Source organism: Pan troglodytes, chromosome 9, assembly GCF_028858775.2.
Source record: "Pan troglodytes isolate AG18354 chromosome 9, NHGRI_mPanTro3-v2.0_pri, whole genome shotgun sequence".
NCBI classification, from domain to species: domain Eukaryota; kingdom Metazoa; phylum Chordata; class Mammalia; order Primates; family Hominidae; genus Pan; species Pan troglodytes.
Genome location: NC_072407.2, coordinates 23,150,584 through 23,178,350, shown reverse-complemented (window position 1 = coordinate 23,178,350; position 27,767 = coordinate 23,150,584). Strand labels below are relative to the sequence as shown.

General features: G+C 39.7%; 1 protein-coding gene across 20 annotated transcripts in view; it reads right to left on the bottom strand.

Moving 5' to 3' along the window:
- ZDHHC13 (zinc finger DHHC-type palmitoyltransferase 13) overlaps positions 1 to 26,538 on the bottom strand; it is a 195,299-nt gene extending 168,761 nt beyond the window's left edge. For 6 of the 20 annotated variants that reach the window (XM_063783900.1, XM_063783901.1, XM_016920554.4 and 3 more), the window contains exons 1-2: positions 26,365 to 26,525; positions 553 to 698 (exon numbers count right to left, since the gene is read on the bottom strand). In XM_063783900.1, coding sequence (XP_063639970.1) covers positions 553 to 698; positions 26,365 to 26,391 — 173 coding nt within the window. In that variant the 5' untranslated portion in view covers positions 26,392 to 26,525. Of the gene's footprint in view, positions 1 to 552; positions 699 to 18,462; positions 18,740 to 26,364 lie in introns of all 20 variants that reach the window. The other 14 variants (XM_016920559.4, XM_063783912.1, XM_063783904.1 and 11 more) reach the window with 12 other exon arrangements.
- Positions 26,539 to 27,767: the final 1,229 nt, after the last annotated feature.

Below are 27,767 nucleotides of genomic sequence, written 5' to 3'. Positions count from 1 at the left end.
CACTATGTGTTTCAAGTGGTCAGAGAACATATTTCCACCTTACCTTACCGTATTTCTTCTAGTTAATCCAGCACAACAAGCACATGGAAAGTACTCAAGAAATAAATGATTTTTAAAAATATCTATAAACGTGTAAGTCGGTATTTTTCATTCCATCTACCTATTCAGGTTGTAGTATATTTTAAAAGACTTAGACTTGTGTTTCAAATAAAGAGTTTGGCTTAGTGTCATTTAAAATCATCCATTCATTCAAGGAACATTTATTGGGTACCTTACACAAGAAGGAACTGTGCAAAAGCACTGGAGCTACAAAGATGAAGACATGCTTTTGCTAAGAAGCTGCCTACAATCTAATGGGACGTCCTGGTACATAAACAGCTCAGGTACACTGTACTAAGTACTGTGGTGTTGGTATGACAAATATACTGGTGCTGGTGTTAACTACTATTACAAAGTTAAGAGAGGTAAACATATGAAGCTCCATGAACTACACATACATTACTATTAATTCTAGAGAACATAAGGATAAACCAAAGCATTTGGAAGACTTACTGAGTAGCTTTGACAATGTCACAGTTACTAGAGTCCTCTATAAGAGGAAGAGCTTCTCTTGCATTGGCAAGTTCTTTGTTTTCATGTGCACAGATGCCATATCGACCAAATCCTGGAGGGTGGGGGCCATGGCTGTGATTCCTGCACTGAAGAGTAAGAGTCATTTGACAAAGCATGAATTAATGTCACACTCAATTACATAATGAAGCATTTGCTACTATCAACAATATCTATATTAATAAATTACATTTTTTGGAGTTTTAGAAGTGTATCCTGAGAATGACTTGAACCCAGGAGGCGGAGGTTGTAGTAAGCTGAGATCACACCATTGCATTCCAGCCTGGGTGACAGAGTGAGACTCTGTCTCAAAAAAAAAAGAAAAAAAAAGTGTATCCTAAGGAAGATTTTCTTTATCTTAATTCTGTTCAGTAGAAAAGATGCTTACTATTACAAAAAATCCAAATTACATATTTTGTTCATAAAACAAAGGTCATCTGAAAAGGCACAGATGGACCTTGTTACTTGTAGTGGGCAGAGGACCATTGCTACTGACTTGGTAAGAAGTTTGCCAGGCCTCTACTTTTTGGAGTTGTGGTGGACATACCCTAAGAATATCCTCGAACCCCCCAATTAATCAAGTTCTCATATAATTCCTTCCTCTTGAGCACAGGCAGAACTCGTGACTTGTTTCTGGGCAATGGAATATGGCAAAGGTGATGAGACAATTACTCCCATGGTCATGTTATATCAGACTCTGTCTTAGCCAACTGAAGCAAGAGATTCTTCTGCTGGCCTTGAAAAAGTAAGCTGCCATGATATGCGAGGGCCTGTGAGAGAGCCACATAACAAGGAACTGTGGGCAGTCTTCAGGAGTGAAAACAGTCCTTGCTGACAACCAGTAAGAAAATGAGACTTTGATCATACAACAGCAAGAAACTGAATTCTGCTAATAACCAAATGAACTAGAAAGAGGACCCCAAGCTCAGCCTTGATGTCAACTGTGAGAGACCCTTAGCAGAGGATCCAGCTAAGCCATGCCTAGACTCCTGACAAACAGAAACCATGAGATAATAAATAGGTGTTACGCAGTGGCCTGCTAGCTCAGTTGGTTAAAGCACAGCGCTAATAACTAGGTGCTGTTTTAACCCACTAAATGCGTGGTAATTTGTTATGCAGTAATGGGTAACTAATACAGAAGTGACTGCAGAATTTGGGAGGGTAAAAAGAATGACTGCCAAGATAGTCCCATTAGCTGAATCAACAAATGTTACATTCAGATCACCTATTAGAAGCAGCAGCATATGGCAATTTTTCTTTAAACAATTATCTCAGATTTGTCATTCAAACTAATTTGAGTGTTCCTAATCTCAAACACTGAGCTTAGACCTTAGCAGAAAACCAATACAGGATTCGCTAATATTAAAAAAAAAAAAAAATAGCCCACAAAAATCTAAGATCAATTATCCGTTCTGTGGATTATGAATACATTTTATTTCTCCTTTCCATTACTACAGCCTTTTGGGTTCATTATCACCTCTAGGGCAGATGGGTAGATGATCAATTAAGATGATCAATTTTGACACTTGTTGACAACTTTGCTAAAATATTTGGTGGACAAGCAGGCAGGCAGAGGGAGTTAAAATCTTTAGCACAAATGATGCTCACTAAATCACTTTAACACCCCTAAACAAAGACTTAGTTTTACTTGAGAAAAGGACTCCTTCAGCTAAAGATGTGGGAAGATCAAAGTTTCTGTTTCCTAAAAGCACAAATATACCAAATGTACATATTATTTACATATATTCTAAATACATTTTGAAAAGACTCTACAGTGTGACCCTAATCACAGTGATATCTTTGACTACTCATTTACATAATAACCAATCTTCTAATCTCATAGGCTATTCAGATTTCCAAGTAGAAATAGATTCCTATTAATCAACTTTAATAAAACATATTATATTGCATTCTCTAAAGAAATGATACCTTAAAGAGAAACCTCCCTGAATCAGTACTTTTTTTTTCTTTTTTTTTAATTATTATAATACTTTTAAGTTTTAGGGTACATGTGCACAATGTGCAGGTTAGTTACATATGTATACATGTGCAATGCTGGTGCACTGCACCCACTAACTCATCATCTAGCATTAGGTATATCTCCCAATGCTATCCCTCCCCCCTCCCCCCACCCCACAACAGTCCCCAGAGTATGATGTTCCCCTTCCTGTGTCCATGTGTTCTCATTGTTCAATTCCCACCTATGAGTGAGAATATGCGGTGTTTGGTTTTTTGTTCTTGCGATAGTTTACTAAGAATGATGATTTCCGATTTCATCCATGTCCCTACAAAGGACGTGAACTTATCATTTTTTATGGCTGCATAGTATTCCATGGTGTGTATGTGCCACATTTTCTTAATCCAGTCTATCATTGTTGGACATTTGGGTTGGTTCCAAGTCTTCGCTATTGTGAATAATGCCGCAATAAACATACGTGTGCATGTGTCTTTATAGCAGCATGATTTATAGTCCTTTGGGTATATATCCAGTAATGGGATGGCTGGGTCAAATGGTATTTCTAGTTCTAGATCCCTGAGGAATCGCCACACTGACTTCCACAATGATTGAACTAGTTTACAGTTCCACCAACAGTTTAAAAGTGTTCCTATTTCTCCACATCCTCTCCAGCATTTGTTGTTTCCTGACTTTTTAATGATTGCCATTCTAACTGGTGTGAGATGGTATCTCATTGTGGTTTTGATTTGCATTTTTCTGATGGCCAGTGATGGTGAGCATTTTTTCATGTGTCTTTTGGCTGCATAAATGTCTTCTTTTGAGAAGTGCCTGTTCATGTCCTTCACCCACTTTTTGATGGGGTGGTTTTTTTCTTGTAAATTTGTTGGAGTTCATTGTAGATTCTGGATATTAGCCCTTTGTCAGATGAGTAGGTTGCGAAAATTTTCTCCCATTTTGTAGGTTGCCTGTTCACTCTGATGGTAGTTTCTTTTGCTGTGCAGAAGCTCTTTAGTTTAATTAGATCCCATTTGTCAATTTTGGCTTTTGTTGCCATTGCTTTTGGTGTTTTAGACATGAAGTCCTTTCCCATGCCTATGTCCTGAATGGTAATGCCTAGGTTTTCTTCTAGGGTTTTTATGGTTTTAGGTCTAATGTTTAAGTCTTTAATCCATCTTGAATTGATTTTTGTATAAGATGTAAGGAAGGGATCCAGTTTCAGCTTTCTACATATGGCTAGCCAGTTTTCCCAGCACCATTTATTAAATAGGGAATCCTTTCCCCATTGCTTGTTTTTGTCAGGTTTGTCAAAGATCAGATAGTTGTAGATATGCGGCGTTATTTCTGAGGGCTCTGTTCTGTTCCATTGATCTATATCTCTGTTTTGGTACCAGTACCATGCTGTTTGGTTACTGTAGCCTTGTAGTATTGTTTGAAGTCAGGTAGTGTGATGCCTCCAGCTTTGTTCTTTTGGCTTAGGATTGACTTGGCGATGCAGGCTCTTTTTTGGTTCCATATGAACTTTAAAGTAGTTTTTTCCAATTCTCTGAAGAAAGTCATTGGTAGCTTGATGGGGATGGCATTGAATCTGTAAATTACCTTGGGCAGTATAGCCATTTTCACGATATTGATTCTTCCTACCCATGAGCATGGAATGTTCTTCCATTTGTTTGTATCCTCTTTTATTTCATTGAGCAGTGGTTTGTAGTTCTCCTTGAAGAGGTCCTTCACATCCCTTGTAAGTTGGATTCCTAGGTATTTTACTCTCTTTGAAGCAATTGTGAATGGGAGTTCACTTATGATTTGGCTCTCTGTTTGTCTGTTGTTGGTGTATAAGAATGCTTGTGATTTTTGTACATTGATTTTGTATCCTGAGACTTTGCTGAAGTTGCTTATCAGCTTAAGGAGATTTTGGGCTGAGACAATGGGGTTTTCTAGATATACAATCATGTCGTCTGCAAACAGGGACAATTTGACTTCCTTTTTTCCTAATTGAATACCCTTTATTTCCTTCTCCTGCCTGATTGCCCTGGCCAGAACTTCCAACACTATGTTGAATAGGAGTGGTGAGAGAGGGCATCCCTGTCTTGTGCCAGTTTTCAAAGGGAATGCTTCCAGTTTTTGCCCATTCAGTATGATATTGGCTGTGGGTTTGTCATAGATAGCTCTTATTATTTTGATATACGTCCCATCAATACCTAATTTATTGAGAGTTTTTAGCATGAAGCATTGTTGAATTTTGTCAAAGGCCTTTTCTGCATCTATTGAGATAATCATGTGGTTTTTGTCTTTGGTTCTGTGTATATGCTGGATTACATTTATTGATTTGCGTATATTGAACCAGCCTTGCATCCCAGAGATGAAGCCCACTTGATCACGGTGGATAAGCTTTTTGATGTGCTGCTGGATTTGGTTTGCCAGTATTTTATTGAGGATTTTTGCATCAATGTTCATCAAGGATATTGGTCTAAAATTCTCTTTTTTGGTTGTGTCTCTGCCCGGCTTTGGTATCAGGATGATGCTGGCTTCATAAAATGAGTTTGGGGAGGATTCCCTCTTTTTCTATTGACTGGATTAGTTTCAGAAGGAATGGTACCAGTTCCTCCTTGTACCTCTGGTAGAATTCGGCTGTGAATCCATCTGGTCCTGGACTCTTTGGTTGGTAAGCTATTGATTATTGCCACAATTTCAGCTCCTGTTATTGGTCTATTCAGAGATTCAACTTCTTCCTAGTTTATAGTCTTGGGAGAGTGTATGTGTCGAGGAATTTATCCATTTCTTCTAGATTTTCTAGTTTATTTGCGTAGAGGTGTTTGTAGTATTCTCTGATGGTAGTTTGTATTTCTGTGGGATTGGTGGTGATATCCCCTTTATCATTTTTTATTGCGTCTATTTGATTCTTCTCTCTTTTTTTCTTTATTAGTCTTGCTAGCAGTCTATCAATTTTGTTGATCCTTTCAAAAAACCAGCTGCTGGATTCATTAATTTTTTGAAGGGTTTTTTGTGTCTCTATTTCCTTCCGTTCTGCTCTGATTTTAGTTATTTCTTGCCTTCTGTTAGCTTTTGAATGTGTTTGCTCTTGCTTTTCTAGTTCTTTTAATTGTGATGTTAGGGTGTCAATTTTGGATTTTTCCTGCTTTCACTTGTGGGCATTTAGTGCTATAAATTTCCCTCTACACACTACTTTGAATGTGTCCCAGAGATTCTGGTATGTTGTGTCTTTGTTCTCGTTGGTTTCAAAGAACATCTTATTTCTGCCTTCATTTCGTTATGTACCCAGTAGTCATTCAGGAGCAGGTTGTTCAGTTTCCATGTAGTTGAGCGGTTTTGAGTGAGATTCTTAATCCTGAGTTCTAGTTTGATTGCACTGTGGTCTGAGAGATAGTTTGTTATAATTTCTGTTCTTTCACATTTGCTGAGGAGTGCTTTACTTCCAAGTATGTGGTCAATTTTGGAATCGGTGTGGTGTGGTGCTGAAAAAAATGTATATTCTGTTGATTTGGGGTGGAGAGTTCTGTAGATGTCTATTAGGTCCGCTTGGTGCAGAGCTGAGTTCAATTCCTGGGTATCCTTGTTGACTTCCTGTCTCTTTGATCTGTCTAATGTTGACAGCGGGGTGTTAAAGTCTCCCATTATTAATGTGTGGGAGTCTAAGTCTCTTTGTAGGTCGCTCAGGACTTGCTTTATGAATCTGGGTGCTCCTGTATTGGGTGCATATATATTTAGGATAGTTAGCTCTTCTTGTTGAATTGATCCCTTTACCATTATGTAATGGCCTTCTTTGTCTCTTTTGATCTTTGTTGGTTCAAAGTCTGTTTTATCAGAGACTAGGATTGCAACCCCTGCCTTTTTTTGTTTTCCATTTGCTTGGTAGATCTTCCTCCATCCTTTTATTTTGAGCCTATGTGTGTCTCTGCACGTGAGATGGGTTTCCTGAATACAGCACACTAATGGGTCTTGACTCTTTATCCAATTTGCCAGTCTGTGTCTTTTAATTGGAGCATTTAGTCCATTTACATTTAAAGTTAATATTGTTATGTGTGAATTTGATCCTGTCATTATGATGTTAGCTGGTTATTTTGCTCGTTAGTTCATGCAGTTTCTTTCTAGTCTCGATGGTCTTTACATTTTGGCATGATTTTGCAGCAGCTGGTATCGGTTGTTCGTTTCCATGTTTAGTGCTTCCTACAGGAGCTCTTTTAGGGCAGGCCTGGTGGTGACAAAATCTCTCAGCATTTGCTTGTCTGTAAAGTATTTTATTTCTCCTTCACTTATGAAGTTTAGTTTGGCTGGATATGAAATTCTGGGTTGAAAATTCTTTTCTTTCAGAATGTTGAATATTGGCCCCCACTCTCTTCTGGCTTGTAGAGTTTCTGCTGAGAGATCCGCTGTTAGTCTGATGGGCTTCCCTTTGTGGGTAACCCGACCTTTCTCTCTGGCTGCCCTTAACATTTTTTCCTTCATTTCAACTTTGGTGAATCTGACAATTATGTGTCTTGGAGTTGCTCTTCTCGAGGAGTATCTTTGTGGCGTTCTCTGTATTTCCTGAATCTGAATGTTGGCCTTGCTAGATTGGGGAAGTTCTCCTGGATAATAGCCTGCAGAGTGTTTTCCAACTTGGTTCCATTCTCCCCGTCACTTTCCGGTACACCAATCAGACATAGATTTAGTCTTTTCACATAGTCCCATACTTCTTGGAGGCTCTGCTTGTTTCTTTTTATTCTTTTTTCTCTAAACTTCCCTTCTCGCTTCATTTCATTCACTTCATCTTCCATCGCTGATACCCTTTCTTCCAGTTGATCGCATCGGCTCCTGAGGCTTCTGCATTCTTCATGTAGTTCTCGAGCCTTGGTTTTCAGCTCCATCAGCTCCTTTAAGCACTTCTCTGTATTGGTTATTCTAATTATACATTCTTCTAAACTTTTTTCAAAGTATTCAACTTCTTTGCCTTTGATTTGAATTTCCTCCCGTAGCTCGGAGTAATTTGATCGTCTGAAGCCTTCTTCTCTCAGCTCGTCAAAGTCATTCTCCATCCAGCTTTGTTCCATTGCTGGTGAGGAACTGCGTTCCTTTGGAGGAGGAGAGGCGCTCTGCTTTTTAGAGTTTCCAGTTTTTCTGCTCTGATTTTTCCCCATCTTTGTGGTTTTATCTACTTTTGGTCTGTGATGATGGTGATGTACAGATGGGTTTTTGGTGTGGATGTCCTTTCTGTTTGTTAGTTTTCCTTCTAACAGACAGGACCCTCAGCTGCAGGTCTGTTGGAGTACCCGGCCATGTGAGGTGTCAGTCTGCCCCTGCTGGGGGGTGCCTCCCAGTTAGGCTGCTCGAGGGTCATGGGTCAGGGACCCACCTGAGGAGGCAGTCTGCCCGTTCTCAGATCTCCAGCTGCATGCTGGGAGAACCACTGCTCTCTTCAAAGCTGTCAGACAGGGACATTTAAGTCTGCAGAGGTTACTGCTGTCTTTTTGTTTGTCTGTGCCCTGCCCCCAGAGGTGGAGCCTACAGAGGCAGGCAGGCCTCCTTGAGCTGTGGTGGGCTCCACCCAGTTCGAGCTTCCCGGCTGCTTTGTTTACCTAAGCAAGCCTGGGCAATGGCGGGCGCCCCTCCCCAGCCTCGCTGCCGCCTTGCAGTTTGATCTCAGACTGCTGTGCTAGCAATCCAGCGAGATTCCGTGGGTGTAGGACCCTCCGAGCCAGGTGCGGGATATAATCTCCTGGTGTGCCGTTTTTTAAGCCCGTCGGGTGGGAGTGACCTGATTTTCCAGGTGCCGTCTGTCACCCCTTTCTTTGATTAGGAAAGGGAACTCCCTGACCCCTTGTGCTTCCCGAGTGAGGCAATGCCTCGCCCTGCTTCGGCTCGCACACGGTGCGCGCACCCACTGACCTGTGCCCACTGTCTGGCACTCCCTAGTGAGATGAACCCGGTACCTCAGATGGAGATGCAGAAATCACCTGTCTTCTGCTTCGCTCGCGCTGGGAGCTATAGACCGGAGCTGTTCCTATTCGGCCATCTTGGCTCCTACCACTTTTTTAAAAGATGTATTTATTTATTGGGAGGGGGTCTTCCTCTGTTGCCCACGCTGGAGTGCAGCAGTGTGATCATAGCTCACTGCAGCCTCGAATTCCAGGGCTCAAGCAATCCTCCTGCCTCAGCCTCCTAAGTAGCTGAGACTACCAGCGCATGCCACCATACCCAGATAATATTTTTTTTCTTTTTAATTTTTTATTATACTTTAAGTTCTGGGATATATGTGCAGGTTTGTTACATAGGTATACATGTGCCATGGTGGTTTGCTGCACCCATCAACCTGTCATCTACATTACGTATTCCTCCTAATGCTATCCCTCCCCTTGCCCCCCACCCCCTGACAGGCCCCAGTGTGTAATGTTCCCCTCCCTGTGTCCATACATTCTCACTGTTCAGCTCCCACTTATGAGTGAGAACATGCAGTGTTTGGTTTTCTGTTCCTGTGTTACTTTGCTGAGAATGATGGTTTCCAGTTTCATCCATGTCCCTACAAAAGAAATGAACTCATTCTTTTTTACGGCTGCATAGTATTCCATGGTGAATACGTGCCACATTTTCTTTATCCAGTCTATCATTGATGGGCATTTGAGTTGGTTCCAAGTCTTTGCTATTGTGAATGGTGCTGCAATAAACATACGTGTACATGTGTATTTATAGCAGAATGTTTTATAATCCTTTGGTATACCCAGCTAATTTTTTAGTTTTTAGTTTTGTAGAGACAGAGTCTTACTATGTTGCCCAGACTGGTCTTGAACTCCTGGCCTCAAGCGATCCTCTTGCCTCTGCTTCCCAAAGTACTGGGATTACAGGTGTAAGCCACCACACCTGACCTGAATTAGTGCTTAATAAGCAAATTTAGTTACCTATCTACAATTTTTAAAAAGCTGATTTTTAAATAAATGTATCAGAAATTATATCTTCAAAATAGTCTCCTCAGGAGATTATTAGTTATTCCAATAGCATTGCCTTGAAATGTTTTCAGAATTTCCTTTCTGAAACTGTCCTCAGAGCCATATAAAAGAGACTCATATTTTTAAACTCTGAATATCTGAAAATATTATGATTTATTATAAAGACTGAAGTATATAAAACACATATGTGTATATATATATATGTATGGACTTCTTTCGTAAAGAGTAAAGAATAAATATAAAATGAACCTCCATGAAACCACCACCTAAGTCAAGATATAGAACTGGGCCAGCACCTTAGAAGACTGCCTGGACACATGCTATGCTCCACCACATCCCCACACTAAAAGAACAGTTTCCTGACTTCAGTTATAATTACTTTTTGCTTTTCTTTATAGTTTTATCTCTAATGTATGCAACCCTAAAAAGTACAGTTCAGCTTTACGTTTTTTAATCTTTGTACAAATGGAATCTATCATATGTATTCTCTATCACTTGTTTTGCTTAACATTAGACTTACAAGCTTCATCCATGTTGTTATGAAAGCTACAACAGGTTCATTTTCATTGCTGTATAACATTCCAATACAGTAACATACTACAATTAATTTATCTATTTTACTATGGCTGGATATTTGGATTGTTCCCAGTTTGGGGCTATTATAAAAAAACATATTGCTATGCGTATTCTTGTACATGTCTCTGGGTATATATATATATATGTGTGTGTGTGTGTGTGTGTATATATATGTGTGTGGGTATATATATATATATATATATATACATATATATATGTAAACAATTCTCAAAAGCATATATCTGGAAGTGGAACTGTTGGCTTTGAAGATATGCTTAACTCATCTTCAAAATGGTTGTACCAGTTAAACTTTCCCCTGCAGGGTATGAGTGCTTCTGTTGCTCTAATCCTTACTAATACTTGGTATCATCAGACTCCATAACTTTTGCCAATCTGATGAATGTGTAAACATATCTTGTAGTGATAATAATTTGTATTTCCCTATAATTATCAAGTTGTATATTTCTTCATGTTTACTGGCCATTTTGAGTTCTTTTATAAAGTACATGTTTAAGCAATTTGTCCATTTTTGTGTTTTTAGTGGGTTTCTCTCTTTTTCTTCTTGAATGGTAGCCCTTATAAATTCTGGTTACTCCTTGTTGGCTATATGTTAAGTTAAAAATGAAGTAGAGCCTTCTACTTCTGTGCATGATGGGATAACTAGGATTGCACTTAACCTCTTGCTTTCTTGCTATAATAAAGAAACCTAGAAAAGTGAACAAAATATATGAAGTAACCTGTACTCAGACTTTGGACAATGAGAACAGTAAGACTGTGATTGCCAAGATATGAGAAAAAAAAACAAAACAAATACACAAGGTGAGCCCCACCATCACCCCAGCAATTTTGCAATCATGGGCACTGAGAGGAAAACACTTTGTTTTAGAGCCCAGCAGCCTTGCTAAATTGAGGAGACAGAAATTTGACATCAGAGAGGCTGAGATAGCTGGCAATTGTGGGCACATTTCAAGAGAGAAGTGAGCCAACCAGAAAAAAGGAGGCTCCAAAAAATCTGTACAGGAGGCCCATTGAGTCTTTGCAGAGTACTAGGACAAGTAATGTATACAGGGAAACTTGACAAGGATAGGCAAAAAATGGAGATTTGTAAACTGAACAATTACTGGAGTTTATACGTAGCAGGAAGATGTTCAAACTCTGATCAGCCAAAGCGGAGACTCTTTGATGATCCCTTGGGTTATTCAGTGGAGATGTCAGAGGGCCACACCTTAGAAGTAGGGCTGAACTATATCTGGAATAAAGACTACACCAGAACCACTCTAGAGAAGCCTAAAATCAGACTTCAAAGGACTCAAATTGAGCAACATTAACTACCGCCTGCCAAACAATATCCAATAGTCTTTAAAGACAGGCAACAAATACCAGATACTCATCAACGTGCATTCACAAAGTCCACTATCAAATCAAAACTCACTAAACATGCCAAGAAGCAAGAAAAATGTGATCCATAGCCAGAAGAAAAGAACCAGATCTTGAAACTATAAAGATGACAAAATTAGCTGAAAAAGATATTAAAACAGCTAATATAAGTATGTATAAGTATTTAAAGGAAAACATTAACAAAATGAGCAAAGAAATTGAAGATATGACAAAAGATCAGGTTAGAGTATCTGCGGATAAAAGTCAATCTCCCTGTAATCCCAGCACTTTGGGAGGCCGAGGCAGGCAGATCACCTGAGGTCAGGAGTTCAAGACCACCCTGACCAATGTGGTGAAACCTTGTCTCTACTAAAAATACAAAAATTAGCTGGGCATGGTGGCCCATGCCTGTAATCCCAGCTGCTCGAGAGACTGAGGCAGGAGAATCACTTGAACCTGGGAGGCAGTTGCAGTGAGCCAAGATCACACCACTGCACACCAGCCTGGGCACCAGAGTGAGACTCTGTCTCAAAAGAGAGAAAAAAAAAAATCAATCTCTAAAATACAAATTACACCAGATTAGATTAACAGCAGATTAAACAGTATAGAAGAAAAGACCATTTAAATTGAAGAAACAACAAGGAAAAGTATCCAAAATGCAGCACAGAGAGAAGATGACTGAAGATGTATAATTGCAGTTCCAGAAGACAAGGAAAAAAGTTTTTTTTATATTTGAAGAAATTATACCAAAAATCTTCCAAATTTGGTGAAAATTATAAACTCACAGTAACTACAAGTTTAATGGATCCCAAGTAGGATAAGCCCCGAAATCCTACACCAAGACATATCATAATCAAATCACTAAAAATCAGTAATAAAGAGATCTTAAAATCAGTCTGGACGCTTTGGGAGGCCAAGGCGGGCAGTTCACGAGTACAGGAGTTCGAGACCAGCCTGGCCAATATGGTGAAACCCCGTCTCTACTAAAAATACAAAAAATTAGCCGGGCATTGTGGCGGGCGCCTGCAGTCCCAGCTATTTGGGAGGCTGAGGCAGGAGAATGGCGTGAAGCCAGGAGGCAGAGCTTGCAGTGAGCCGAGATCGCGCTACTGCACTCCAGCCTGGGTGAGAAAGCGAGACTCCATCTAAACAAACAAACAAACAAAAATTAGCCGGGCATGGTGGCACGCACCTGTGGTCCCAGCTACTCCGGAGGCTGAGGCAGAAGAATCACTTGGGCCCAGGAGGCGGAGGTTGCAGTGAGCCGATATTGCGCCACTGTACTCCAGCCTGGGCGACAGAGCGAAATTCCCTTTCAAAAAAAAAAAAACAAAAAAAACCAGTCTGGAAAAATCAGACACATATGTTCAAAAAAGCAAAGATAAGAATACACTCAGACTTCTCATCAGACATAAGGCAAGCCAGAAAGCAACAGCACAACAGTTTTAAAGAGCTTAGTATGCAGCCTAAGCAGTGTCTACAGGGAATTTGTAGCTTTAAATGCTTATATGACCAAAAAAAAGGGGGCCTACAGTAAGTTATCTAAGCTTTCAAGTTAATAATCTAGAGAAAGAAAATTAAACTCGAAGTGGATACAAGAAGAAGAATATAAAAATAGAAGGAATTCGTTAACTATAAAACAGAAACAATACAGAAAATCATTGAAGCCGAAATCTGGCTCTCTAGAAAGAATAAGTCAATAAAAGTGATAAACCTTTGATCAGTTTGATCAAGAAAAATGAAAAAGTATCAATGACGAATATCAGGTTTAAAAAAGAGACATCACTACAAAAGCCTACAAATTTTGAAAGGATAAAAAGGGAATATTTTGAACAACTTTATGTCAATAAATTAGCAACTTAAGTGAAATATACAAACACCTTAAAAGACACACATTATCAAAATGGATCTTAAAAGTAATAAATAACATACTATCTATTAAATAAATTTGATTCATAATGAAAATCTTTCTCATAAAAAATTCCAGACCCATATAACTTAATTAGTTAAGCCTATCAAATATCTAAGGAAGAAATAATACTAACTCCTTCAGAAAACAGAAGAGAGAATGCTTCCCAGCTCTTTTTTTTTTAAGACGGAGTCTCGCTCTGTTGCCCAGGCTGGAGTGCAGTGGCGCGATCTCGGCTCACTGCAAGCTCTGCCTCCTGGGTTCACACCCTTCTCCTGCCTCAGCCTCCCGAGCAGCTGGGACTACAGATGCGTGCCACCACATCCGGCTTTTTGTATTTTTAGTAGAGACGGGGTTTCATCGTGTTAGCCAGGATGGTCTCGATCTCCTGACCTTGTTTTCTGCCCGCCTCGGCCTCCCAAAGTGCTGGGATTACAGGCGTGAGCCACTGCACCCGGCCCCCAGCTCATTTTATGAGGCAGAATCACTACATACCAAAACCAACAAAGACATTACAAGTAAAGAAAACTATAGGCCCAGTATCCCTCATGAACACAGATACAAAAATCCTAAACAAAATATTAGTAAGGTGAATCCAGTAATATATAAAAAAGACTATACATCAAACCCAGCTTAAACATTTCAAAATAAATCAATGTAACCCACCATATTAATAAATAAGGTGAATATTCATATTAACAGAATAAAATATATATTCAAATATATAACAGTAAAAAATATATATTCATCATAGTAGAATAAAGCATTTAACAAAATTCTTTATATGAAAATTCTTTATGTAAAGCATATGACAAAATTTGTAAAATCTTTCAACACAAGGGAAAAGAAGGGAACCTCCTCAATCTAATAAAGAACATTTACAAGAAATCTATAGCTACCATCACACTGAATGGTACAAGACCATTTTTACTCCAAGACTGGAAACAAAGCAAATATGCTCATTATCACCACTTCTAATTAACACTGTACTAAAGTACCAGACAGCATAATAAAGTAGGAAAAAGAATAAAAATGCACACAGATTAGAAAAGAAGTAAATCCATTTTTACTTGCAAAAACATGATCATATGCATAGAAAATCCTAAGGAATCTTTAAAAAAATGTTTACACTAGCATCAAAAAGGTAAAATACTTTAAATGCTTTTATACTGTACCCTGCATTTTTTGGTGTGTTCAGTGGGAGGGTTACATCAAATATAGCCATGCTTTCATTAACAATGAGGATATATTCTGAGAAACATATCATTAGGCTATTTCATTCTTGTGCAAACATCACGATGTGTATTTACATAGACCTAGGCAGTATAGCATATTACACACTTAGGCTAGATGATATAAACTACTGCTCTGATCAACATCATATGTGTGGTCTGGCGTTGATCGAAACATTGTGGGATATATAACTGTACCTAGAAAATTGCTATAAATGAAAACTGACTTATTATTTTTTAATCTCATCTTGCTTTTTACCATCAATAAAGTTATCTAGCTTTCACCTACCTTATCACCAAACCTATTTCCGTGAACTTTTCAGTTTAAAAAGAAAATCATTCTCTAAGGATGAATACACAATTGAGAATAAAAAATTGAAGACATTTGAAATAATGTGCCAAAGTCAATTCTCCAAGAGTTCCAAAAAGTTTTAAGAATGAAAGTTTCTTAAATTTCATTTTTAAAAGACAGTTTTTAAATATTTTTTAGAAATTTTTAATTTTAAAGAAAGTTTTTACAAGACAAGGATGCCTGCTCTCAGCACTTCTATTCAACACAGTATTGGCAGTCCTGTCCAGAACAATCAGGCAAGAGAAAGAAATAAAGGGCATCCAAATAGGAAGAGAGGAAGTCAAACTATCGCTGTTTGCAGATAACATGATTCTATATCTAGAAAACCCTATAGTATTGGCCCAAGAGCTCCTTCAGCAGATAAACAACTTCAGCAAAGTTTCAGGATACAAAATCAACATACAAAAATCGCTAGCATTCCAATACAACAACTATCAAGCCAAGAGCCAAATCAGGAAGGCAACCCCATTCACAACTGCCACAAAAAGAATAAAACACCTAGGAATACAGCTAATCAGGGAGGTGAAAGACCTCTACAATGAGAATTACAAAATACTGCTCAAAGAAATCAGAGAAGACACAAACAAATGAAAAGACATCCCATGCTCCCGGATAGGAAGAATCAATATCATGAAAATGGCCATACTGCCCAAAGCAATTTACAGATTTAATGTTATCCCTATCAAATTACCAAAGACATTCTTCACAGAACTAGGAAAAAAATATTTTAAAATTCATATGGAACCAAAAAAGAGCCTGAATAGCCAAGGCAATCCTAAGCAAAAAGAACAAAGCTGGAGGAATTACACTACCTGACTTCAAATGATACTATAGCACTACAGTAACCAAAACAGCATGATGCCAGTACAAAAACAGACACATAGATGAATGGAATAGAATAGGAAGCCCAGAAACAAGGCTGCACACTTATGACTATCAGATCTTCAACAAAGCTGATAAAAACAAGAAATGGGGAAAAGACTCCTTATTCAATAAATGGTGCTGGGATTACTGGCTAGCCATATGCAGAAAAATCGAAGCTGGACCCTTTCCTTAAACCATATAAAAAATCAACTCAAGATAGATCAAAGATTTAAATGTAAAATCCAAAACTATAAAAACCCTAGAAAAAAAACCTGGGACATACCATCCTGGATATAGGAATGGGCAAAGATTTCATAACAAAGATGCCAAAAGCAATGGCAACAAAAGCAAAAGTTGGTAAGTGGGATCTAATTAAACTAAAGAGCTTCTGCACAGTAAAATAAACTATCAACAGAGTAAACAGACATCCTACAAAATGGGAGACAATATTTGCAAATTATGCATCTGACAAAGTTCTAATATCCAGCATCTATAAGGAACTTAAATTTACAGGACAAAAACAAACCCCATTAAAATGTAGGTAAAGAACATGAACAGACGCTTTTCAATAGAAGACATAAATGCAGCCAGCAAGCATATGAAAAAAAGCTCAACATCACTGATCATTAGAGAAATGCTAATCAAAACCACAATGAGATACCATTTCACACTAGTCAGAATGCTATTATTAAAACGTCAAAAAATAAGAGATGCTGGCAAGGTTACAGAGACAAAGGAATGCTTATACACTGTTGATGGGAGTGTAAATTAGTTCATTGTGGAAAGCAGTATGGCGATTCCTCAACGAGCTAAAAGCAGAACTACCATTCAACCCAGCAATCCCATTACTGGGTATATACCCAAAGGACTATAAATCATTCTACTATAAAGACACATGTATGTGAATGTTGACTGTAGCACTATTCACAATAGCAAAGACATGGAATCAATGTAAATGCCCATCAATGACAAACTGGGTAAAGAAAATGTAGTACATATAAACCATGGAATACTATGCAGCCATAAAAAAGAATGAGATCATGTCTTTTGCAGGAATACAAATGGAGCTGGAGGCTATTACCCTTATGCAGGAACAGAAAACCAAATACTGCATGTTCTCACTTATAAGTGGGAGCTAAATGATGAGAACTCATGAACACAAAGAAAGGAACAGCAGGCTGGGCATGGTGGCTCATGCCTGTAATCTCAGCACTTTGGGAGGCCAAGGTGGGTGGATCACTTGAGGTAAGGAGTTCAGGAACAGCCTGGTCAACATGGTGAAACCCCGTCTCTACTAAAAAACAAAACAAAACAAAACAAAATTAGCCAGGGTGGTGGTTTGTGCCTGTAGTTCCAGTTACTTGGGAAGCTGAGGCAGGAGAATCACTTGAACCTGGGAGGCAGAGGTTGCAGTGAGCCAAGATCACACCACTGCACTCCAGCTTGGGTGACAGAGCAAGACTCCATTGCAAAAAAAAAAAAAAAAAAAGAAAAAGAAAAGAAAAAAAGAAGAAGGGAACAACAGACACTGGGGTATACTTGAGGGTGGAGGCTGGGAGGAGAGAGAGGAGCAGAAAAAATCACTACTGGGTACTAGGCTTAATACTTGAGTAACGAAATAATCTATACAACAAACCCCCATGACACAAGTTTGTGTATATAACAAACCTGCACATGTACCCCCAAACCTAAAACAAAAGTTTTTAAAAGAAAGTTTTAAAATTTTCAGTTTTACTTAAATGAGTCCATAATCCCTCAAGGGATTATTTTGAAGGGGCACTGTTTTTAAAAAGTTAATTTACAGTAAAATTAACTTTGGTATACAGCTGTATGAATTTTAACACATGTATGTATGGAGTCACGTAACCACCACCATCATCCTTTGCAGTCATACCCTCCCGTAACCCCAACCAACTCTTGGCAACCACTGATCTGTTGTCATTAATTCTGTCTTTCCCAGAATGTCATATAATGGAATCATACAGTACACAATCTTTTAGGAGGGGCTTCCTCCACTCAGCACAATGGTGCTGAGATTTATCCAAGTTGTTGTATGTTATCAATAATTCCTTCTTTTTTATTGCTGTGTAGTATCCCACTATATGGGTGCATCACAGATAATCTATCCAAACAGTCTGCGTGGGTTGTTTTCCAGCTTTTGGCAATCATAAATAGAGCTGCTAAAAATATTCGTGGACAAACTTTTGTGTGAACATGCTTTCATTTCTGTAAGAATAAGACTGCTTGGCCATATGTTAGGTATATTTAAATTTATGAGAAACTGCTAAACTATTTTCCAGACTGGCTATATCACCTTGCATTGCCACTAACAACTATGAGAGTTACAATTGTTCTGCATTCTCACCAGCACTTGGGATTGTCAGTCTAATAGATGTATAGGGGCATCTCATCATGGTCTTAATTTGCATATCCTTAACGGCTAATGAAGTTGAGCATCTTTTCACGTGCTTATTTGCCACCTGTGTATCTTCTCTGGTGAAGTGTCTGTTCAAGTCTTTTGTCCATTTTTTAATTGAGCTGTTTGTTTTCTTACTGTTAAGTTTTGAGAGTTCTTTATATTATATATTCTAGATACAAGTCTTTTGTCAGATATGTGATTTGCAGATATATTCTCCTGGTCTGTACCTTACCTTCCCATCTCTTAAAAGTCTGTTTCATAGAGCAGAAGTTTTAAATTTTAAAAAAGTCCAATTTATCAATTTGTTCTTTTATGGATTGTGCTTTTGGTGTCACGTCTAAAAACTACTGTCTTGGGGTCACAATTCCTCTGTTCAGAGAGTTCTCCCTCAGTGTTTCTGGTGACTGTGCTGCCAGGAAATCCCTTTGCGGCTCCTTGAGCTTTAACTAGATAGCTTCTCATAGAGCACTCGTCTGCACTGATGCTTATTTCCAGGGCTCAAGTCAAGGCTGGGGGCAAATCAGAGAGAAAAAAGGTAAATCAGCTACTGATTTGGTGGTTTTTGAATTCCGGTCTTTTTCTTCTTCAGTCCACCTGCTTTTCTGAATAGGTAAATTCTGATTTATCTGGTAAATAATCAGTACCCCCCCCCCCACATACACGCAGAATCACACACAGCTAAAAATAAACATGTAGGTAGTTAGATAAAAATGTAAATAAAAACATTACTTTAGGATGCTTTTCCTGATATCACAGTAATTATATTCAATTGGAAGAAGGCCAAGGGTTGAGGAAAAGAGTTGAACTATACTAAAAATTTCTAGAATCTCAATAAGTAACAGTTATAACAAAAAGTGCAGCTAAGATTGACAAAAAAATCAGTGTATTTTTATATAAAAAATTTTTACTAGAATTTTAAAACCATAAAATGATAACATATTAATTTTAAAGATCTAGCAATACAGAAGTGAATACAGGGTTAACAATCCGGACTCTTTCCTCTTCAATACTGTACCACCAGAGATAACCATTATTAACAATTGGGTGCATCTTCCCTCATTATGTATATATATTTTAACATATATAATATTGTGCTATATACATACATACATCCACATTTTTAATCATTTTCTTCTTATACTTATTGAACAAAGAATAGGATCACATTATATACATTATTCTTCAACTTGCTTTTCTCATGTAACAATATATCATGTACAGTCCTGCAGTTCAGTAATATTTCACTATTGTTCCATTGTATATAGATCTAGCATAATTCATTCAACCATTCCCCTTTGGTTAGAGACACAGGTTGATTTCAGCCTTTCAAATCTATACACAATCAACACCCTGGGCATTCTAATTCTATAGGATTGATTCCTCAAAGTAGGACTGTTGAGTCAAAAAAAGTGCATTTTAAACATAAATAGATTCTGACCAAATACTCTCCCCAATTCACAGTCCCAATAGCAAAGTATATACGTGTTCTTTCTCCCTACAAACCTTCCCAGAACTGAATATTATTAATCTTTTTACAACCTTGACACGTTGACGGCTAAAAATGGCATCCTATCTTTCACCTGTACTCCCCTAGTTGCTAATGAGTCTGAGTGTTTTGTTTGTTGTTGTTGTTGTTGTTAGGTATACTGGCTCTCCATATTTTCTCTTTTGTGGATTGCCTTTTCATAGTCTACTTGTTTTTCTAATGAATTGCACATATCTGTTTCCCTTTGTAGGTTAGAAAGATTAAGCCTTTTTTGTTTTGTTTTTGAGATGGGGTATTACTCTGTCACCCAGGCTGGAGTGCAGTGGCACCATCAAATCTCACTACAGCCCTATCTGCTGGGCTCAAGTGATCCTACCACCTGACCCACCGTAGTAGGCAGGACTATAAGCAAGCACTACCACACCCTGCTGATTTTTTTATTCTTCTGTAGACAGGTCTCGTTATGTTGCCCAGACTGGTCTCGTTATGTTGCCCAGACTGGTCTTAAACTCCTGACCTCAAGTTATCCTTCCGTCTTGGCCTCCCAAAGCACTAGGGTTACAGGCATGAGCCACCACACCCCACCCTGACCCTTTGTTTATACACAGATTTTTCATCACAGAAAACTGACTCATTCTAGATACAAATTTGTTGCTTCTTATACTATGTTAAGGCATTAAGGACATCAGCTTTATTTTTCATGTATAAAGTTGAGGAGGTTTACGTGTTTTAATGTGAAGAATATCCACAATTAAGAACATTTGTTTAGTCGGCAATTAATTACTGTGTATTTATGATGTACAATTATGCTAAGGGCATATAAGACATGGGTGCCTATCCTCCAGGAATTTAAGTCTAATAAGGGAGATATGTCAGAGACAGAGTGAAATAATAATAGCAGGCAATATGTGATTATATATGATTAAATGGCAACTTTAAGAAACTAGAAAACAGAAGTTATCTTCCGTTCATGTCATGGTTTACCCGCATGCAGATCAAACTAAAACCTAAAAATGACTATATTCAAAGCTTGTGTTTGAAGTCAATCATCTACAAAGTGAGGAAAGTACACTCAAAGCCATATATGCAGTGACCCACTAGGTAATGTGAGAAAATGTTAAAGCTTCTATTATAATAACTTTTTATCTTTTTACTTAAAAAGGAAAAATAAAATTTACAAATTTGAGTTTTTAAAGCTTTACCAAATTTATTTTTTCTTTTTAGCACACCTCTGCTGGCAGGAAAGCTTTACTAATTTTTAACGACGGCAGTCTCATTTATCGATATGCCAAGCAGGTCACTCCTTATACTCTGTTTACAAGGTAACCTAGGGGCAGAGAAAGCTTCCACAAACAGAGAGTTGACAGTAGGACCTTCAGCATTTTACAATATATATTAGATTATTTTCAAATTATATTGTTAAATTTTAACTAAATTACCTCTCCCAAAATGAGCAAGTAGCTTAAGCTGATTTCCACAAAGAAGCCATGAATTGAGGTAATAATAATAATAATAATAAGCACAAGCAAATAAGAAAATAGCAGATCAGGAACTCTTCATCAGACACATGAAGTATAAACAAAGATGATCTAATCCAATCTGACAAGTCAGTACCCCCTTGGAAAAAATTCAAAATTGTCAAGAGGCTAAATTGAGGCAGATTTATAACCACCATCTTTAATTCAAATCTTGCCATGAACATACACTGAGCTATTAGTTAATGAATATAATTTAGAAATACATGTCAAATCCTACAATAACATGACCCATGACAATATGAAATTGGCCGCCAGCTCCTATCCCCATGTTCAAACAGAAGAGAGCTGAAATTTTTATTTTCTGTGAAGTTTTCTGTGAAGCAAGGTCAGGAAAAGGAGGGCAAGGACACAACAGAGAAGAAGACAGGTAACCTTGAGTCTCAAAAGATAGGGAAGAAGACACATTGATTCCCTGCTTCCACAGTATTCTCTCAGCCTAATCTCTCCTGATTGCACTGATGACATGGGCCAAATAACCAAATTCATGGTACTGCCACATTGACTGTATGATAGTGGTGAATAATCTACTCTATTTTTGGCTCATTTCTACGTTTGTAAAGTGAAAGGGACATATCAATACACCCATAAAGCTCCTTCTAAGTCTCATGTTGCATGGTCCTAAGGTGAGCTATTACAATAGTCACTATTGACTTGTGAACTGGTAAAGAATTTACTGTATGAACAAACACACTACATGGATAAAGAAGCTTAACTGCTACATGGCTGCCTACAATGTTAAGGTAACAGAACAGACTAAGCAAATTCTCATGATGCCAGCCAACTCCCAAGAGTTTTCATCAATTATTCATTCAGGGAAATATAAAGAACACCTATACAAATCACAGAAGTAGGTAATCAGGGATAAAAGATGAATAAGACACAGTTCCTTCCATAATACATTCATTCTAGACATTTACTGAATGCCTACTACGTGCTGGGCACTATTGTAGACACAGCAATATGGCAATGAACAACAGACAAGGTCCTTGGTTTTCAAGGAACTTATATTTTAGTTAGGGATATACTCCCTTCCCCATTTTCAGAGCAGAGTAAAATACAGACTACTCCTCAGACCTTGACCTAAAGAATGGGTGGACTCCAAGTGGCAGCAAACAATCAAACAAGATCGTATCATGACTGGACTAGCAATGAAAATGCACTGCATCAGGAGCCCTGACACCTGGGCTCTGCTAACTTGCTATGAACCTTTGGAAACTAAGTTATTATTTTTGAGTCTTGAATTCATGGGAAAAGTTAAAGGGCTAGACTAGATAAATGGTTCTCAAACCTTCCAAATATCATGGACCTTTTTGAAAATGTTACCAAAATTAAGGCCTCTCTACTTAAGAGAAATGCACAACTGCACATGTAAACTAACTTTTCAAGATGTTCACTAATTTCAAGATATTCACTAACGCCCTGAAGCTTATCCTATATGCCAGTTTAAGAATCTCTCAACTAGGTAATTCACTGAAAAGCCTTCCAGCTCCAAGTATTCTATGATTCCATTCCATTTTACTTCCTCTAGTCTTCCTAGGATTCCAGTCTACAACTACCTCAAGATACTAGAATAAAATAGGTTTTTGTTTTTGTTTTTGTTTTAATTAAGATACATAGGGAAAAAAAATTTAAAGAGGGAAAAAAGAGAGATACCAAGAAAGAGATATGTAGCTAGCTCACTGTCCTCCACAGAAGAGTGAAAAGCAGAACAAGATATTATGAAAATTATCTAACAGACATATGAATACATGTGTGGTAATTTTTACAACATAGCCTCAAAATTATTTGCTACTTCTCCATCAAGAGGTAAAGGTCTATGTCCCTTCCTCTTGACTCTGAGCTTTGTGACTACCTCACTAATAATATATTTCAGAAGTGATGCTGTGGCAGTTTGCAGGCTCAGGCCCTAGAAACTGGCAGCTTCTTCTTCCTGGCTCTTTCATTAGATGGTCACTAATGGAACTCAGCCACTATACTGTGCAGAGGTCCAGGTCACGTATAGGTGTCTCTACTGAAAGTTAACTGCCAGATGTAAGTGAAGACACTCATAGATACTGGCCCCAGCTCTCAATTCATCTCCAGCTTATGAGTCTTTGCAGCTGAGGCTCTAGACATGGTGGAACAGAAACAAACCAACCCTGCTGCAGTCTCTCCAAGTCCCTGACACACAGAGTCCATGAGCATGACAAAGGCATGTTTTATACCACTATGTTTTGGGGTGGTTTCTTACACAATAAATAACTAGGGCATCTTTAAGCTCTGAGGGATCATGTAATACTTCTCACACAGAGACGTCATGAATGAGATTATTTTTCTAAATTGTATATAAGAATTGTTAAAGTTACAGTGGGCATTAATTTAAGCCAAAATCAAGATTCAGAAAACCACACTTAAACTCCAATGACAGGCATTATCCTGCCAGATTATCGAATAAAAAGAGAGTGAGAGAGAAGGAGCGAGTGAGTGAGAGAGAAATATGTGACACTCATTAAAAGTTCTCATGTCATTAAAGTTCTCATTAACAGAAGTACCAGAGTTTAGTTTCCAAGTTCATTCATTGACAAGTATTTACAGAGTACTCACCAGTGCTAGGCATTGTTCCAGATGCCAGGCACACAGCAGTGAACATAACAGACAAAAATCACTGTCCCTATAGCACTAACATTCAGTGGAGGAGAAAGAAACAATAAACAAGACCAATAAGTACGTTAAATGGTGTTAAATGCTGAGGAGAAATCTAAAGCAAGGAAGGAGGCCAGGGAGTGTTGCTGGTAGTGCTGATGATGGAAAAGGCTTGCAATTTTAAATACGGGGTCACAGAATGCCACACAGAGGTGACATTTGTGTCAAGACTTTAAAGAGGTGGGGGAATAAGCCAAGTGGGCACACAAGGAAAGAGCATTCCAGAAGTAAGTGCGAAAGACTCTGAGGCTGGTGTGGCTGGGGATGACCGGGGCAAGCAAGACAGTAAAAGATGAGGTCAGGCTGGGAGCGGTGGCTCACGCCTGTAATGCCAGCACTTTGGGAGGCCGAGGCGGGCGGATCACAAGGTCAGGAGATCGAGACCATCCTGGCCAACATGGTGAAACCCCATCTTACTATACAAAAAATTAGCAGGGTGTGGTGGTCCGCACCTATAGTCCCAGCTACTCGGGAGGCTGAGGCAGGGGAATCATATGAACCCGGGAGGCGGAGATTGCAGTGAGCCGAGATCGCGCCACTGCACTCCAGCCTGGCAACAGAGCAAGACTCTGTCTGAAAAAAGAAAAAAAAGATGAGGTCAGAAAGGAAACTGCAGACCTGATTGTATAGGCAAATCCTGGCAAAAATCCAACAGCACCGATCTTGGAATCAAAAGAACCAAATTCAATGAGAGCAGTAATGTTTTTGTCTGTTTTGTTCACTAATTTATCACAGCACCTAAAACGGTGCCTGGCAGACATTCAAAACACATTTGCTGAATGAACGACTGAAGTCTTGGCTCTATCACTTAGCAGCTATTTGACTTGTAGCAAGTGATTCCAGTTTTCTGAGCCTCTGTTCTCATTTTTAAAATCAGAATAATCATTTCTCCCCACCTCATAGGATTATAGTGAGGATCAAAAATGGGGAAGTATTTTGCAAACTGCAAAGCAGTATACAGAGGTGAGGTCTTCACATTATTGAAAAAGTGAACAAGAGCAATTATTATTAACAACGACAATGATCTCTCTACCTTTCCCTACTAAATTCAACCACCAAATCATTCTCTCCCTCTCTATAGGCCATGGAACTGGGACAAGGCTAATCTTCCCTTCAGCATGAGAGAGTGAACTTTAAGCACTTGAAGCCTTCTGTAAATGAGTGGCAGTAATTAAGACACAATAGTTACTCCTACCAACTTTTCTTTGAGCCTCTCTGAGAAAAAGAATGAGGCACTGTTTCCATGTGAAGATTCAACACCCTTTGGTAAAATCCAGTCTGCCTGAGAACTGTTTTTTTTCTGTTAAAATGCAAGAATAACCAATAAGCACACCTTGACATTTCCCCAGACATCTTGTACCTCACTTAAACCTACACAAGATCTTGCTGAAAGAAGGGAAAGGGAAAGCATGAGGAATACTCTCGGGACTGGAAAAACGTTTTTAGAGATCAGGTAATCCAATCATCCCAAACTGAGAATCTACCGCCTAACTGATTCCAGCTGAAGACAGCTTTAGTGTTCGTTCTCATCTGTATATGGGGATAATATCTTCTTAAGGATGCTTCAATTCTGGAATAAAATAATGCATATGAAAGCATCTGACATGGGTTATGCACTCACTAAAACTGGCTGAACCTGGAAATTCTGCATTTATTCAATAAATATTAAGTGAACGTCTACAATATACTAGTCAGTACTCTAGGCACTAGGAAAGGGCCATAAGCAAAAAGCACAAAAATCTTGTTTTCTTGGAGACAACATCTACCTCCTGTAACTTCTCCGACTGGCCCGCCTGGCTTCCTTGGAACTCCGTCTGGCTTTTATATAACCCTCCTCCACGGAATATTGTCCTTTGAGATTTTGCAGATCGCTGTGGTGTACCTCCCCTCTCCACGCCCCTTTCCTCCATCCTAAACAAGCAGCCTTAATTATTTCAAGGAGTAAGCAAGGATGCGGAAACAGGAGCGAAAACTGGACTGGGTAGGGTGAAGGCGGGTGCTAAGACGCCAGGGCTGAAAAAGAAATCAACAGAACCGCTCCGACTCCGGGCCAACGTCAAGACGGGCGGGTCCGAATCAGGTGTGTCACCTGACACCTCTCCCGGGAAGGGCCATAGTCCCCTCCCCAGGCCCACAGAGGTCCCCGCCGGGCTCCGGGTACCGGCCCCAGGGGGCGCCCTGGCCAGGGATGGAGGCTGGAGGGGCCGGCTCGGGCCCTCACCCGTCAGTCCTCGCCTTTTCTTCCCAGTCACCTCAGAGAGAATTTCCAGCATCGTTCGTGGTGTTTCCAGGCTCCCGCTTCCCAGACCCAGGCCCCGCCGCTCCCGAAACCCCCTCATCGAGCGGCCTCTCACCCACACCATCCTTTCCTCCACAGCTGCAGCCGCTCTCCCGGCCCCCAGGACAGCCACCGCCCGGCCGCACTCACCTGCGAGCCCAGCCCCGGCCCCTCCATCTCCCCAGGAGCCCACAGCGGCTGAGGCTACTAGGCAAGTAGCGACTGCCGCCAGCCCGCCAGCCCGCCTTGGGTCGCCTCTTCTCCCACTTCCTGCTGGCGCCCTCACCTCCGCCGCTGCGGTCCCCGCTCGTGCCCTGAGCCGTCAATCGGTCCCGGAGAACCAATCCCAGCCCTCCATCTGCTAGGGGCGGGACTTTCTCACCTCCTGGGAAGCCCGCTGTGAACAGCTCGCCAGAGGCTCCACCCCCGGCCCGCCCGTGCCGGTCGCTCCCCCAGCCCCAGCCCAGGACCGAGCGCCCCTGCCCCAGGTGCCACGGGCCCCAGATGTGCGTCCAGGGTTAGGATCAGACTGTTATTCCAACGTCAACCACCATCTATTGAGAGCAAATCTGGACTTGGCTACTTAATTGCTAAATGACCTTGTGAAAGTCTCTTATTTTACCTCAATTTTCTCATCTGTGAAATGAGGAAAATAAGGGTACCTACTTCATGGAATTATCAGGAGGATTAAATGAGAAAACGCATGTAAAGCCCCTCAGCCAGTGCGTTACATATAAAAAGGAATCAATAGATGTTAGCTATTTAAATGTTTTCCACTCCATTTGTGTGATCTTGGGCAAGTCGCCTCTACCGCCTGAGGTTCTGTTTCCTCAAATGAAACAAAAAATGAGTTCTACTGCGCAGGCTAGAGGGGGAGTGGGCGAGAGCCTCCCACTTGAAGTGCACCTCCCCCCTGACCTCCACGACCCTTTGTGGAGGGCACTGGAGGAGCTGGCATTTAAGCCCTGTCCAGCTTGAAGGTCTATGAAGCAAGCATTAGGGATGGCTCCTTCCCTTGGGGCGTTCCAGTGGGGCAGTGGGGCTCTCCTACCTCAGCCCCGAGTAAACACTGGGGTTTTTCTAGCCCAGCACTTAACACAGTTCTTTGTAATGGTTCCTTAGATGTGTCTGTTGCCAAGTGGAACCAGATTAAGACCTTTAGAAGCTAATTTGAAAACGATCTGAAAACATTATGACTTCCTTATTTTATAAAAATAATACTAAATCATAAAATAAATAAATAGAAATCCAACAAAGTGCTGGGTTTTCCATGGAAAATATTGCTATGATACAATAAAATCGTAGATGTATTACTATTGCTTTAGTGTCTGTGTCCTTTGGGCACATCAGCCCTGGCTTGCCCCCAAAAGCCCAAACCCTTTGAGGATAGGAACCATGTCAGATCCATCTCTGAACTCCCAGTGTCTAACACAGCACTGGGACATGGAAAATGCTCAGCACAATTTTAATGAATGATGGATGGATGGATGTACAGGCATTACAGGATGTACAGGATGTCCGTGTCATTAATACACGGACAAATGGAGTGACAA